The sequence below is a fragment of the Drosophila persimilis genome, unplaced genomic scaffold, assembly GCF_003286085.1.
Source record: "Drosophila persimilis strain 14011-0111.01,24,50 unplaced genomic scaffold, DperRS2 tig00000606-arrow-arrow-pilon, whole genome shotgun sequence".
NCBI lineage: Eukaryota > Metazoa > Arthropoda > Insecta > Diptera > Drosophilidae > Drosophila > Drosophila persimilis.
Window position 1 is genome coordinate 731,955 of NW_020825324.1, and position 14,220 is coordinate 746,174.

General features: G+C 50.4%; 3 protein-coding genes across 3 annotated transcripts; 1 reads left to right on the plus strand and 2 right to left on the minus strand.

The window, feature by feature from the left end:
* Nucleotides 1-2,814: 2,814 nt before the first annotated feature.
* Nucleotides 2,815-3,442, minus strand: LOC6597269. The gene is made up of 2 exons (XM_026990756.1): nucleotides 3,065-3,442; nucleotides 2,815-3,009 (listed from the first exon to the last, which is right to left on the minus strand). Exons 1-2 carry the CDS (start codon nucleotides 3,437-3,439, stop codon nucleotides 2,935-2,937), a joined length of 450 nt encoding a protein of 149 aa, XP_026846557.1. The 5' UTR covers nucleotides 3,440-3,442; the 3' UTR covers nucleotides 2,815-2,934.
* A 4,404-nt stretch (nucleotides 3,443-7,846) lies between these two features.
* LOC6597423 (rab-like protein 3) lies at nucleotides 7,847-8,671 on the minus strand. The gene is made up of 2 exons (XM_002022429.2): nucleotides 8,562-8,671; nucleotides 7,847-8,495 (listed from the first exon to the last, which is right to left on the minus strand). Exons 1-2 carry the CDS (start codon nucleotides 8,647-8,649, stop codon nucleotides 7,873-7,875), a joined length of 711 nt encoding a protein of 236 aa, XP_002022465.2. The 5' UTR covers nucleotides 8,650-8,671; the 3' UTR covers nucleotides 7,847-7,872.
* Nucleotides 8,672-9,887: 1,216 nt separating this feature from the next.
* Nucleotides 9,888-13,720, plus strand: LOC113566192 (chromatin assembly factor 1 subunit A-B). The gene is made up of 4 exons (XM_026990720.1): nucleotides 9,888-10,631; nucleotides 10,842-12,264; nucleotides 12,332-12,504; nucleotides 12,572-13,720. The coding sequence occupies exons 1-4, from the start codon at nucleotides 9,888-9,890 to the stop codon at nucleotides 13,718-13,720; spliced, it is 3,489 nt and encodes a 1,162-aa protein (XP_026846521.1).
* The last annotated feature ends 500 nt before the right edge of the window (nucleotides 13,721-14,220 follow it).

Here is a 14,220-nt window from a genome sequence, read left to right on the forward strand (position 1 = left end):
CACAGAATTACAGTACGAGGCCCGGCATTTGCCGCATTTATCAGAGAGATAGCGCTCACATCACGAATCACGACCAGACATGCCCAGCAGATCAATGGCGGACGAGCGGCTGGGTGGATGGGTGGATGGGTGGATGGGCGGAGGATTAGGCCAGACGCTGCCTTAATGCGATAAGCGATTAAGCCGCCGATCATCGCCGCGAGTCTGAGGATGAGCAAAGGATTAGGCGGAAGTCCTGGCGGATCTACCACGATCGTTGCGGGAACACAAAACCCTCGAATCTCGCAGGTGGCTCAAAGCCTGGATTATGATTAATAGGTAGCCCATTTGGGCATTAATAAAGGTTGTCTAAGCCAAGATCCAGCCTCGGGAGGGCTGACTGATCCTCAAACAGATCTTCAGATTTTCAGTGGACATCTATCCAGAGTGCCATCAAGCCAAAAACCCACGCTTCCAACTTTCGAAGGGAAGCTTCCAGCTCCCAGCTACCAGCTAGCAGCTCCCAGCTACCAGCTAGCAGCTCCCACATTTTCCATTAGCAGATCGAGCGATGGGGACGGAACAGTGCATTGGCCCCCGGCGGCTAATTTCTCAGCCATTGTCCAAACAATGACGCAGTCGAAAAAAGGAAAACCCGCTGAGCACTCGATTTAATTAGCGCACTAATGACCGCAGATTGATCGCAGGCCACAACAAATTTGATCGGTGATCGAGAGCCTCTAATTTGATGGGCAGCCAGAGGAGGAGGCATGAAAAGCAAGCAAGTCATGGCATTAATTGCGTAGAAGAGAACCCAAAAGAGAAGCTAAAATATGGCTATCATCATACTATTGGCTAATCGAGAATAATTGCCTGATGAAGCTTGTCACTGCCGCCGCGGAGACGCGACTATTCCGTATGTCAAAGGGATGACAGCGTCAGCGGAAATACCAGAAATTTGTCAAAGGTATTAAATTAAAAAGGTATACATTTGAAGGCTAGATTCGGGGTGTGGAGGTGTTCGATACCCTGGCATATGCCAGAGTGGTAACGATTGATACCCTAGCAGATCGAACGCAGAGCTCCCGGCGGAGCTGAACTGCCGCATGACGCGTGGTATGGTACGCAGATGGTGTTTAAGGGAGCTCCCTATTGGAGAGTCGTAACGATTGATACCCTAGCATATTGATGTGAGATATCGTCATTCAACTTTGGTCTGAAATTTCTTTTTACCGGCGGAGGTGCACTGCCGCATGACGCGTGAGTTGACTGATCGACTGATGCATATTTTGGATATATTTCTCTGTAAATCACTCTTTGCGTTACAAACATCTGGTTCAAAACATAATTCTCTCTACAAGACTACAAAAAAAGAGAAAATAAATCCCTATCTCTCTCTCTCTCTCACACTCTTGCTTTTTCTCTGTGCTTCTGTGTGCCGTCTCTCTTTTGTGTGGATGTAAACACGGAGCTGGCGGAACAATAACTGTTGACAGCTCGTAAATTAATAATTTTGCACAGGAGCACAGCTAACTAGAGAGAGACAGACAGAGGAGAAAGAGAGAAATGAGCAACAACAAGCAGGGACAGGGAAGGGGCAAGGCAGGGGCAGGGCAGGGGCAGGGCAGGGGCAGGGGTGCAAATTAGCCGCGTTTCCGCCTCGATCTATCGATACTGCCAAACAAATAGGAAAACTCTGACGAGGGCGTCCCTCTGACACATTGACTTCCTGTGGCCTTTTTTCCCATCCCCCCGCCCTCTTCCCCGCTGCCCTGGTGCTCCTGGCACGCCTTTGTGCTCGGCATTCTTCTGTCTCGCTTTTGTATATTAATTGCACTGCCCCCCGCCTCCTGCCTGCGGCCTCCTCGACGATGTTTGGGTCCAAACAAATTCAAATAGAAATCAAAACAAGATTTCGATATGCCCGTCACTGTCTGGCCGCTGGATGCCCTTCCTTCTTCCTTCTTCCTTAGATATATATATGGATCAAGCAGTTCTGTTTTGAAAGGTCCCGCCGACAAAGGCAGCAAATAGGGAATCGGAACTCTGGTATTCCTCAATTGTTTCATTCTTTCCACTGCCGAATTGTGCAAATTGTTTCACTCTTCCAATTGATCTATAATGAAGTAGCTGCTCGGTTATTACGCGTAATGGGGCATGCAAATTGGCGGAACATCCGCTGTTGATCCTCGGGATGGGACCGGGAAATCGGTTTGAACTTTGCACAGAGGCAATTATGGCTGGAGCTGCTCCCAGACAGGGACTTCTTCAAAGGACCTTACGATCTATGTACAACGATGGCCCTTTAAGACCGTATCCTTGGCTATTTTTATCGCCATTTCCAGCCAGAAGAGGATAGAGGGATCTTTGGGCATTGAAGGGACCAAGAAACATGACCAGTTGGCCGTCAAGAAGACACAGAAAAGCATTTGACATTTGCGCCCAAAAACACTCGCTTCGCAGGAGTGGAAAAGGGGCTCTCCGTGGAGTTCAAAAGTGTTGGGCCAACATTAGGCTACGGACTTAAGAGGTAATCTACGGTCACGGATTTGGTAGACGATCAAAATTGAGCTTCTAAAACTCCAATTTCTTCAAAGGTACATGAATTGTGATGTTTGAACGAATGAAAGAGTAGAGAAACTTGAATGGCATTCGAATGGCAGATCCATCATTCGGTGACAAAAACCCCCCAAAGAGGGCCAGCCGACAGGCTGCTACTGGTGGGGTCTGTACCGATTTCAAAGCACTTCCATGCTATACTTAAAAGACATACAGTTGATTGTTAAGGCAGTTTGGAAGAGTTTGCAATATTTAATGGCTCGAGGCGTTCCTTAATGTGCAAGTGGATGGGTGGCGTCCTGGCAAGTGGATGGCTGGCGTCCTGTGTTGGAGTCTGTTTTATTTTGTTCTTTGGCTTTGTGTCTTCTGTCATCTTCCGGGCCTCAAAGCTCAAAATTATTTAAGCTGCTGGTCTCCGCTGCAGAGGTATACCATTTGAACTCTGTGTCTTCCCGGTACATTATTTACGACCTGCAATTTACGAATATTGTACCACTGCTGATATGCTGTGCCGAAGGGGTATTACCTTAAGATCGTCGGATTTTTTGCTGTAGTTCATTTGCCTATGCTGGTACATGTCCTGCACATAACGGATGAGCTCCAATGAGGCATTAATGCAGCCGACCACAACCATAAGTTCCTTGATCTTCCCCTCACGTTCCATCAGCTCCAAGCAGCCTTCTTTCTGCTCCATAAATATATCTCGAGCTCTCTTCATTCGGACCATGGTCTTGCACAGGGCGTACGGGCTGTCCTTGTACTCGCAAAACGATTCGACCAAGTTTTGAATAGACCCGTCCATTTTCTTATGTTCCTTAAGAATCTCGAGGGCTGCCGGTGTTAAAGTCTGCTCGCCCTGTAGCTTGGCGAGGTCCCCACTGATTTCTGCATTTGCGTTCATTTTTTCACAAAAATTATCCAAAAAGTGTAGCTTTTTTTTTACTTTTACTCGAATGACTCGGTCAAAGACTTTTCTAGAACAAATTTATCGTTAGGGTTGCTAGGTTTTTCATTTTTTTAAACACTGCAGGGCTGCAACTATCGTTAGGGTTGCGGTGTGTTCTTTATTGAACATAGTTCTTAGGAGTCGGGGGGCAATGCTCCATTCCGGATTATCCATCTATGCATCCATGTATTATTCGGATTCCATAGGTGCTCTGCTCCCGAAACTGTGCTACAAAAATGAGAGGCTGCCATGGGGCATGCGGCATGCGGCTCTCGAATCGCAGAGATGAGATCCCAGGGCATGACCGGCAAGTTTCCTCAATTTGTGTGAATGACTTGTGGAAGCGAATGACAGGGTAGAGGGGGGGCGGGCGAGTGGGAGTGGAGAGGACGGGAGTGCCAATGGCAATCAAAACAGAAAAACAGATCGGAAGCCAGAGAAACGACGACAATCAATGTGCCGGATCATGGTGGAAATGTCAGGGGCTGGAATGAAGCTAATTTGTTGAATTTTGTTGCAATGAAGCTTACCAAAAAAAAAAGTGAAATAGATGGTGGGAAGGTGGAGGAGGAGGGGGAGGAGGGCTGGGGTATAAAGAGAAACCTACGGCCAAAGAACGGTCAGAACGAAGCGAAGAAGCGAAGGGGGGAAAACGGAATTGAATTTGACAGCTATTTATGGTCGGGGGTCGGGGGTCGGGGGTCGGTGGTCGGGGGCGATCGACAGGTTCGAAATATGACAAAGAAACGGAATGGAATGGTATCAAAAGAAGCAATATCAAAATCTGTTGCAGCGTGGGTCGAGAGAGTGATGGAGACGGGGACGGGGAAGAGGAAGGGGAAGCTAGGGAAAAGTGTGGGAAATGCATTCTCAAAGTCCGGAAAAGACACCGGCAGCAGAGCGGCTGGGCGGCTGATCGGCAGAGCGGCTGAGCGGCAGACAAAAGTGCCATTGTAACCGAAGGACGTTCGTGGCCCAAGGCAAGTGTGTGTCAACCCCGAAAAGATCTCCTCTGCTCTGGGTTCCCTACCAACTACCTGTCATTCCACCGTCCTCCGTCCGACGTTCCCTTTCCTGTCTGTTACAATTTTAATGCGTGTCCGTTGCCGATGCCGATGCCGATGCCGATGCCTCCGTCAAACGGCATAATAAATGCATGCATGCGTGCGTCTTTTATCAATGAAAGAAAATAGCATAAAAATGGGCAACTAATGAATTTTCACCAAGCGCGATTCCTGCGGGAATCCCCCCAACCCCCTACCCCACTTCACTTCTGTTCCACTCAGATATCTGTCCATGTTCCAGACAGACACACAGAGACGCACAGACAGACACCCATGGAAGCCACAAATATACTACGCACCACACCACACAACGGCACGGCGAGCGGAAGGCACGTTAATCGCCAAAGCCTGAACGAACCATCCACCCACTCACCCACTCAACCGACCCACCCAACCAGCCATCCAGCACTCAACAAAAGGAAACTCAAACCGCAACACTCGACCAGCCCCCCCCCAGCCATCAGACATCCCATGCCATGCCACCCGAAAAGCTATTCAACCAAATGTTGTATAAATGTAATTCAATACTTTTTTCAATCTTGTTTCTCCTCTCCTCTCCACCCACTCCCTCGTTCTTAAAGCGAAAGAAGAAAAGCGAAATGAAATGAAACAAAAGGGAATGGGGCGGGGGCAGGCCCAAAATGTTGCTAGAATTGGTACGGCCCGAGTAGTACAACAAATTGGAAACACATTTTACCCTCCAATTACTTAAATACAATACACAGTGCGATTGCTTTGGCCCCTGGACACTGGGACCGGGGCTGTAGAACATGTCCTGAAATCAAGGGAAGGCAACTTTTAAATGAATTGATCTATGGGTGGGTATTCTTTGGGTTTGGGATGGTTACAGAGCCTGAAGAAGGATACCATTCTCATTATCCAAAAATATATATATAGACTTTAGCGGGAAGATTTGTGTTTGTATATTTAAGGATTCTTTGGTTTGATTTTACTAAAAAGCGCTCTGTGGGAAACCCCAAAAAAGGTCTGGCAAAACATTATGATAGACGATAGTCCCATCACTGTTATGTACGTTAACCTGCGAATGGTCAAAGTACTTTTGGAAGTATTCAAATCTATTTATTCTCTCTTTCTCTTTCTCTCTGTCTCTGTCTCTTTCTCTGTCTTGTGGTTATGCCGGGGAGGAGAGGTCTCTCAACTATTGAATCAGTTTCTGATTTGATGGTCCCTAGACCACTGTGCAAATGTACTACAACCTTACATTGCTCTTAGTATGTGTGTAAAAAGTTAAGAGAAATATCAGCATACGAGCCGAGCCTCCGGACTGGCTGTCAGTCGTCTGTCCTTCCGTCTGACAGTCCTGTTATGCACGCTTCACGCCAACAGGTTTCTAATTTCAGGTTCGCTGTCTGTGCCTCCTCCGGACCCGCCCCCCGGGTGTGTGTGTGTGTGCCCCGTGCATTGCCCCCTGTGTTGCCAATTTTTTGTGTCTATTGCCTTTTGCGTGTCATCAAAAAGGATGTGCCGTGCCCTCCATGCCCATGCCAAAACCCTGAATGCGGGTGGAGGGGGTTCTGTGTACGCTAATAGATTTTCTATTACCCACAGCTTCCAGTTGTATTCCTCCTCCTTCCGTTCATATGCATGACCGAATTTCCATTTTACGCCCCGTTTTGTACGAGACTCGTCGTCGCATCGAACTTTTCCAACAACTCCCAGCGGAATCAATGCAAAATTATTATTATCATTATTAAAGGAGTCGATGTCGGACAACCCCGCGCGTGTGGCAAATCCCGGTCGGGCCTAAATGCGTGTAATATGGCACATGTCCGACCCACTTCATTCATGCCAGCCCGCCCCCCGTCATCATCAAACAAAAGCCGCAAGCGGCGACCGCAGCAGGAGCTGGCCTGGCCTCCTTCCTCCTCTGCGGCTGGTGGCTGGTGGCGGTTGGCTGTTGGCTGCCACACATGTCAATATTAGATTCAAAGATTTACAGGGAAACTTAAATGGGTTTCAGTGTGCCGTGCCAGAGACTAGAAGGAATACCGTGGAGGAGAGACGACCGATCAAGTCGGTGCAGTGGTCGCTCAGAGAAGAGCGAACCCTGAGGTTCCAACGGTTGAGCACACTGAGGAAAATGCCCTGAGCACCGATAGTTACGCTCAGATATACAAATGCAGTACCGAGAGTGGAAATTCGAATAAGAAAATGTTTGCCTTATGGGAATATGTGTGGAATCACTTTAGAAACATGCGAACGAAACTGGCCGATATTAATCCGCACTGCTCGGATTCCGTTCGGGGTGATTCGAATCCGACTGAAGGCTCTAGTATGGGAAGACATGACTGGAGAGGTGTACCATCTCATGCTATCTGTCTCTCCTCGCAGCAAAGTTGTCCCAAAGTCTAATATCATAACACCTTAAACGAAATACCTGCAACCCTGCACTAAAATGCGCTCTGTGGGAAACCCCAAAAAAGGTCTGGCAAAACATTATGATAGACAATAGTCCCATCACTGTTATGTACGTTAACCTGCGAATGGTCAAAGTGCGGCCAGCTGATTGATTAGCGCATTTTCTTTTTTTTGCATGCGTGAAAATTGCACATTTACATTGTGAATGAATGATTTATGAAACATACTATATGATAATATAATATCAATAATAAGATTGGATCGGAACCTGTAGCTTCTTTTATACTGTTGTTAGAGCCTGCAAGTGGCATGGGGCACGCTTGGTTTCTAAGTATCTTCAATTTTCATTTATGTCGCCAATTTTCCCCAACCTCCATTCTTACAGGTCATCAGTCAGTCGTGCCCTCCGCCTTTCCATTCGCTACTCGCCAGCAGCGACCAGCGACGAGTGTTGTTTCTGTCCGTAGGCTCTTCTGAGAGGAGAGTGGGAGTTTCTCTGTTTAGGCACTGCCTGTTTGCCAATGTTTCCCATCAATGGGAAATGCAACGATATGGACACTGGACAATCCATGCAACTGCCACACACAGGCCACACAGAAGAATCCCACTCATTTTGTGGTGATTCCAAGAAAGCCAATCGATCAGCTCTGCCTGGCAGAAGATGAAGGAGCTGGGCCTGAAGAAGGGCTATCGCGTGGTCGTCAACAATGGACAACATGGAGCTCAGTCGGTGTACTATTGGCTCCTGCATTTCGTAGGCGGTCGTCAAATGAAGTGACCGCCTGGCTAAGAGCCAGATCCTACCCCCCCTAGGCGGTAGAATCTCCGTCAGACATTACAATAAATATAAATATAAAATATACTTAACACATACTTATGTATATTAAGATATTATGGCACATGTATCATGTCTGTACACATGTGAGGTTAAGTAGAGTATTCAGTTCATTTCCTAAATTCGACGGCTCTGTTCAAGAAATTGCGCACTTTTCCGTAATTGCGGCCCATTTCAGACAATGAGTTTTGATCGTGGCAATTGATGAATATCTCCTCTGATCCCAATTGATAAGCAATGTTCCCAGAGCGACGCAGTGAGCGCTTGCGCAGCTTATCCAACATGGTGCCCACGACTAGGATAGGCACATTGAGACGGCTCAACATACGCTTGCGCTTGCGTTTATTCTGGCGGCATTCGCTTATCTCGCGCAGTGGCCCGTAGAGCCAGTCGTGCAGGTGGTCATGGGACCGCATGTCTTGCATATTATACACCAAGATGATTCCGTCTATGTTCTTGTACAAGGGATTCCTGTCCACTCGACCATATGTCACTGAGTCGTTCTTATCGTAGAACTCAACGAAATATAGCTCTTCAGGAGTGAGTGGCGATTGGGCTGAGCGGTGCGATGATGAGGTCGACATCCACTCGGGTGTGTGTGGAAGGTGCACCCTGGGGTACTCGTGCAGACGCGCTTGGACGGTCCACTCGCTGTCGGCAACGGTTCTAGAGGAACGTGTCGGCGTGATCTCGCTGTTAGCCAACAAGTTAGTCAAAGATGTCTTTCCCACGCCTAAAAATTGTTTCAAGTTTCAAGGTACTGTCGACTATAATAACCTATACGTGCGTATATCCTCACCTGGATCGCCCAATATCAGAATGCGAACCGTGCGCACTTCCTCCTCAAACTGCTGCAACTCCAGCTCCCGACGCTGATAATATGCCATTTTAGTCAAATTTTAGTTTTGTTTTAGAACGGAAAGTAATTCGCAAGCTGTAGATGTGTTGTGAATTTTCATATATGGATATGTAGTGACAATCAGGCCTCAATTAAGCAGTGACCTGCTTCGATTACAATTGTTCCCGCTTAGCCAATGCACTTTTCGAATTGAAAACTTCTCTGAATACAGAATACTGAATTTCAGCTCTAGTCTAGTGTTCAGTATCAGATGTTAACAAATTAGAAATTAAACTTAGTTTTATATTCATCCAAGCTTCGGTTTTAAATTTTGTTCGAGTAAAATTCAGATTAAAACTCGCACGGCTACGGCTTTTGCAACTTTTTGCTATCGATAGTGTTTCATTTTGAAATTGCTCAGCGATATTTCACTGGAAAATAAAAGCTGTTCTTTTTGAAAATATAATTCGCATATGGAAATGGAAGTATTCCCGTCCATTCTGACTTCTGGGAGAACAATACAGCAGTTGCAATTCCGGACTATTCGTTCGAGCCGTGGGTGTCTGCGTGTTACATCCCACGAAAGCCCCAACCCCAACCCCAACCGCAACCGCCTCGCATCCGACACCCACCGCTTATCCCATTGGATAGTGCGGTGCGTGTTGGGTGCTTCTGAAATAAATTGTAATTCAATGGAATGTAATTCGCAGTCAGGCAGAAGTCGGGGAGCTGGCGGGTCTCTCGGATCAGGTCACCATGTCAACGAGCCAAAGCCAAAAGGGGTTTCAGGCACAGAGACCGACAGGAGGGATGAGTAAAGAGAGTGGGAGTGGGAGTGGGATTGGGGGTGGGGGTGTGCATGGTGGTTGTGCCCGCTGGCGTCTCGTCGTCGCCCTTCACCACTTATCTGGGATTAGTAAAAACGCCACATTAAACTAAGTAAACAAATATTTGGCAGCTGCCTCAAAAAGGTACAAACAGTAATTACTAAAGTGTGTCGCCTGCAAGCAATCAAATTGATGCACTTATTTTTTTTTAAATTTTTGAATTCTAACGATCACTTCAAATGATCACCCCAATTGTTTCACTAGCCAACACTGATCACCATACATTCGGACCATGCCTATCGATTCATCGATCGTGCTCACGCAACAATTGGCGGCATTCCATGAGCGCAACTCCCATCACTTGTATATTTTCCGCGTTTTCCCAGCAACTACACAACTACAATAGACTGAGGGAAAGCGGCCAAATTACACAGGAAAAAGCATTAATAAACGCTTGAATATGCTCGCCGGCACTCTCCAGTCACCAAGCAGTAAACCTATTACCAAAGATGCGATTCAGAAGTCAGGGGAGCGCACTTGCACCACTGGCAGCGGTGGCAAGAAGCTGGTCCAGACACGTCTACCCTTCAAGCTGATCACCCCGGTGGCATCAACAGCCACTGGTGGCACCTTAGCAGTATCAGGGGCAGAAGGAGCCCCCACCTCTGCTACGTCTTCCGGTACTTCGGCCCTGCCCGATGGAGATGCCCTGGCATCGGAAGAGTCGCCGCTGCCGAAGGAGCCGCGCAAGCGAAGACTCTCGTACAGCGAGGAAAAGAGCAGCAATGATGACACCTCGGAGCTCGAACAGCAGCGGCGCTCCAACAGCAAAGAGAACCTGGCCGTGGGCGTGGCTGGGGCTGCGGCTGTGGGAGCTGCTAAGAAGTCGAAGATCTTGGAAGTGCTGGACATGGCCGAGGAAATCATCGAACTGGACGACGATGACGACGCAGACGAAGACATTGATGAGAAGGAGAAGCCCGAGGAGAAGAAATCCTCAGCTCCAGCTCTGGCTGGTGCCAAAGCGAAGATTCAGATCAAGCCGAAGGCCAAGCCCAAGACCAAGCCCGGAGAGAAGGCCCCTTCATCGCCCATACAAATCAAGCTGCCGCTGCTGAGCAAACGCGGCTCCAAGCGCCGAAAATCTGTGAAGGAATCGGAGGCAGCAACCCCCAAAGAGACTGCCCCGTCGACAGCGACAGCGGTGCCAGTCGATTGCGACTCGACTGATGACGATGATGATGCTAAAGTCATTGCCGAGAAGCGGATGAAAGTGCGGCTGCCCAAAGGCAAGAAGGATCCAGATGCAGCAGCAGAGAAGAGACAGAAAGATGGGAAAAAGCCAGAAGCAGAGGAGAGCAAGGAGGAGGAGACAAAGACAAAGGTAAACGGAAACAAAAACGACCGGGAGGAGGTGCTTAACGCGGTGGAGAAGATCACGGCAGAGGTGCTACAAACTGTGGAAGAGATTACGGAGGAGAAGAATATCAAGGAGAAGAAGAACAGAGGACAGAAAACAGAACCGAAGACCAAGGATGCCCAAACATTGACAAGCAGCAAGCAGGAGGATCAGCAAAAGGCCGAAAAGAAAAAGGCACCGAATGCCAAGAAGCACGACTCCAAATCGTTGGAAAAAGGTACAAAAGAAGAAACCGAGCTGAGCACAGAGCGGGCCACAAAGGAGGATTCCTCCCTGAAGGAGGATATGAGCAAAGCGGATCTGGAGATTACGGAGAAGAGCAGCAAGGAGCAAGAGCAGCAATCGGAAGTGCAGCAGAAGAGCCACAAAGAGGTGAAGCAAACGACAGTTGAGAAAAGAGAGGATGAGACAGAAAGCAAGGACGATTCCCCCGACGATGATGAGGTGACGATCCTCTCTAGCAGCGACAGTGACCGCGAGAAGTCCGATCAGTCCAGCACCGACCATGAGATGGAGATGGACACAGACACACCCGACAGGAGGGCGAACGGAGGCAAGGGAAAGGCTCCCAGAAGAAAGAGCGTCCATGACATGGACGGTGTCGACGGTGGCGGAGACCTGAAGGGCCAGGCGCTGACGCCCAAGCAGCAGCGACTGTTTGAGCAGCGGCGCAAGGCGCGCGAGGAGAAGGAGCACAAGCTGCAGGAGGAGCGCCGCCTCAAGCAGCAGGAGAAGGAGCAGCGCGAGCAGCAGCGCAAAGTGGAGCGTGACCAGAAGGAGGAGCAGCGGCGCAAGGAACGCGACGAGAAGGAGGAGCAGCGGCGCAAGGAGCGCGAAGAGAAGGAGCGCAAGCGCCAGGCCGAGGTGGACTCGAAGAACGAGGAGAAGCGCAAGCGCAACGAGGCCAAGGAGGAGGTGCAGCGCAAACGGGACGAGGAGAAGCGTCGCAAGGAGCACGAGAAGGAGGAGGCCGAGCAGAAAAAGAAGCGCGCCGCCGAATCCTTCACCAAGTTCTTTGTCCAGAAGCAGCCCAAGGGCCCAGGCACAGGCGACGCCTCCGTCGCCACGCTGGAGCAGGAGCATACCAGCTGCGAAAGCACCAAAATGAGCTGCCAGTCGCTGGCCTTCCGTCCCTTCCAGGTCAAGGACGACATGTTGCTGGCCCCCGTCGTGAGGGCCTCCCTTGGCGGCCTGCAGCGCTCCCAGCTGGATGGCCTTTTCCGCGAGCGCAATGAGGATGCATCGTCGTCGGAGGAGGAGCACGAGAACATAGGCCGCCGCAAGCGCCCCAACCGCGTCCAGCTGTACCTCGCGGAACTGGCAAAAGGCACACGCCAGCCGCTCAAGATGCAGCGCGATATTCGGCTGCAGCGGCGCACCAAAGAGGAGGAGAGCGAGGAAGAGGTCCAGGTGATAGGTAGGCGCATAATCAGTCCTTCTCCAGCCAACCTTGTAATCTCACTCCCACTGTCTACTCCTTTCAGATGATCTGACCAATGCCGGCACGCCCATTGTGCAGGAGGAGCAGGCCAAGCAGATGCCCAGGATGCGGGCCAAGTATCTGATGTTCGCCGACAATCGCCGGCCTCCGTACTACGGCACCTGGCGCAAGAAGAGCCAGTCCATCTGCGCCCGTCGCCCCCTGGCCCAGGACAAGGTAAGTCCACCCCTATCTAGTCCAATCGATCCCTCTGAACCAGAATAAACGTTCTTCCCCGATATAGGTGCACTTTGACTACGAAGTTGACTCGGACTGCGAGTGGGAGGAGGAGGAGCCGGGCGAATCGCTGAGCGCCAGCGAGGACGAGAAGGAGCGCGAGTCCGAGGAGGAGTCCGAAGAGGAGTACAACGAGTGGTATGTCCCCCATGGCCATCTCAGCGACGAGGAGCTGCAGAACGATGGCGAAATGGATGACGGGCATACGCGCGAGGCCCAGAAGGCCAAGCTCCAGGTTCTGCAGCAAGAGTTCGCCCAGGAAATGAAGAAGCAGACCAGGAAGATCAAGCCACGGCTCCTCGGCCCCGTCTGGCTGGACGAGAACGGCAACAAGTCGCAGCTGTGTCCGCCCGTCTTCATTCAGACCATCGACATGTACGGCAGCTGGCAACTGGAGCCGATCAGCCTGGAGCCGCCACCGGAGACGGTGCGGGAGGAGGCGACTAGCACCGCCCCTCCCAGCCCCCTGCAGCTGGACGAGCGACTGCTGCAACAGCTGGTGCGGCTCACGCATGGCAATCGCAACGCCAAGGCCTTCCTGATCTCTGAATACCTGGAGTACCTGAAGACGCAGACCAGCCAGGAGGCGCAGCTGCTGCCGTCGAAGGCCCTGATCCGCGAGAAGTTCGATGAGCTGGCCACCTGGTCGACAATGGAGCTATCCACCCCAGACGCCGCAGCGGGCAGCAGTGCCAAGAAATCGAAGAAGCCCAAAAAGCGCCTCTGCTGGATGGTCGGCCCCGAGATGCTCGAGAAATTCCAGCTGGCCGAGCTCTCGGTGCAGAACCAATGGGAGTACACGCTCACCCCCAAGATCACCGAATCGGAGACTCCGCCACAGCACGAGCTCAGTCCCCCCGCCGAGCCCGAGGTACCGGTCAAGCAGGACAAGGAATCGCCGGTGGCCCCCGTGGACGCTTCGAGCACGCCCAGCACTCCGACGCAGGTAGCCCCTAAGAAGCGGGTCGCCCTGATATCCGGGCCCCGGGAACTGCCCAGCCCCGCCGCCTCGAAGAACGGCCTCATCAGTCAGTTCCTGCGCCGCCAGAGCGATGCGAGCCCCAGCACCAAAGCGAGTCCGAAGAGGCCCACAGCCACAGCCAAGGCCAGTGCGGCCGAAGCCGAGTCGGAGGTGGTGCTGCTGCTCTCCGACTAGTAATCCTCTAGCTTAAGTAATCCTCTCACACGACAACTGCCTTATGAAATGGCCAATGGGACAGACACATCGTCTGTTTTTAGTTTTACTTTGTCTCTTTCGTAGCATTATTAATTTTTGTTTGCTCATAAGTTACCATATAATCGTTTAAAAACCCCGATGTACGTTTTACTTGTATATCCCCACTCGCAGTACTCTATATCCTAGCGCATCTGTAGATCTGTTCCCGATCTGTAATTATACCCCTACGAAGTAGATCAATTGAAATGATCCTGTCGAATCATAAATGCAGCATACACATATGCGGAATTATATTCTCTAGCATTAAGACAAATATTTACTGGCTTTCACTGTCGATCCTTGGGGGTGGCATGTCTTTTCATGATCGGTCGATGGCCAATAGGTTCCTTGAGTCTCGTCTCGGTTACACAGCTTCAGCCGCCAGCCTTTGCTTGTGCGTGTCGAGCATTCATGTGGGAGCGAAGGACTTGGTGCAAAGG

Bases quoted from the DNA above. Each gene is read 5' to 3' on its own strand.
- LOC6597269 (XM_026990756.1), bottom strand. From the start codon at position 3,439: ATGAACGCAAATGCAGAAATCAGTGGGGACCTCGCCAAGCTACAGGGC. The intron at 3,010-3,064 runs GTAATACCCCTT...CGTAAATTGCAG, and splicing joins AAAAATCCGACGATCTTAAG to GTCGTAAATAATGTACCGGG.
- LOC6597423 (XM_002022429.2), bottom strand. From the start codon at position 8,649: ATGGCATATTATCAGCGTCGGGAGCTGGAGTTGCAGCAGTTTGAGGAG. The intron at 8,496-8,561 runs GTGAGGATATAC...AACAATTTTTAG, and splicing joins TCTGATATTGGGCGATCCAG to GCGTGGGAAAGACATCTTTG.
- LOC113566192 (XM_026990720.1), top strand. From the start codon at position 9,888: ATGCTCGCCGGCACTCTCCAGTCACCAAGCAGTAAACCTATTACCAAA. The intron at 10,632-10,841 runs GTGCCAGTCGAT...GACCGGGAGGAG, and splicing joins CCCCGTCGACAGCGACAGCG to GTGCTTAACGCGGTGGAGAA. The intron at 12,265-12,331 runs GTAGGCGCATAA...TACTCCTTTCAG, and splicing joins GGAAGAGGTCCAGGTGATAG to ATGATCTGACCAATGCCGGC.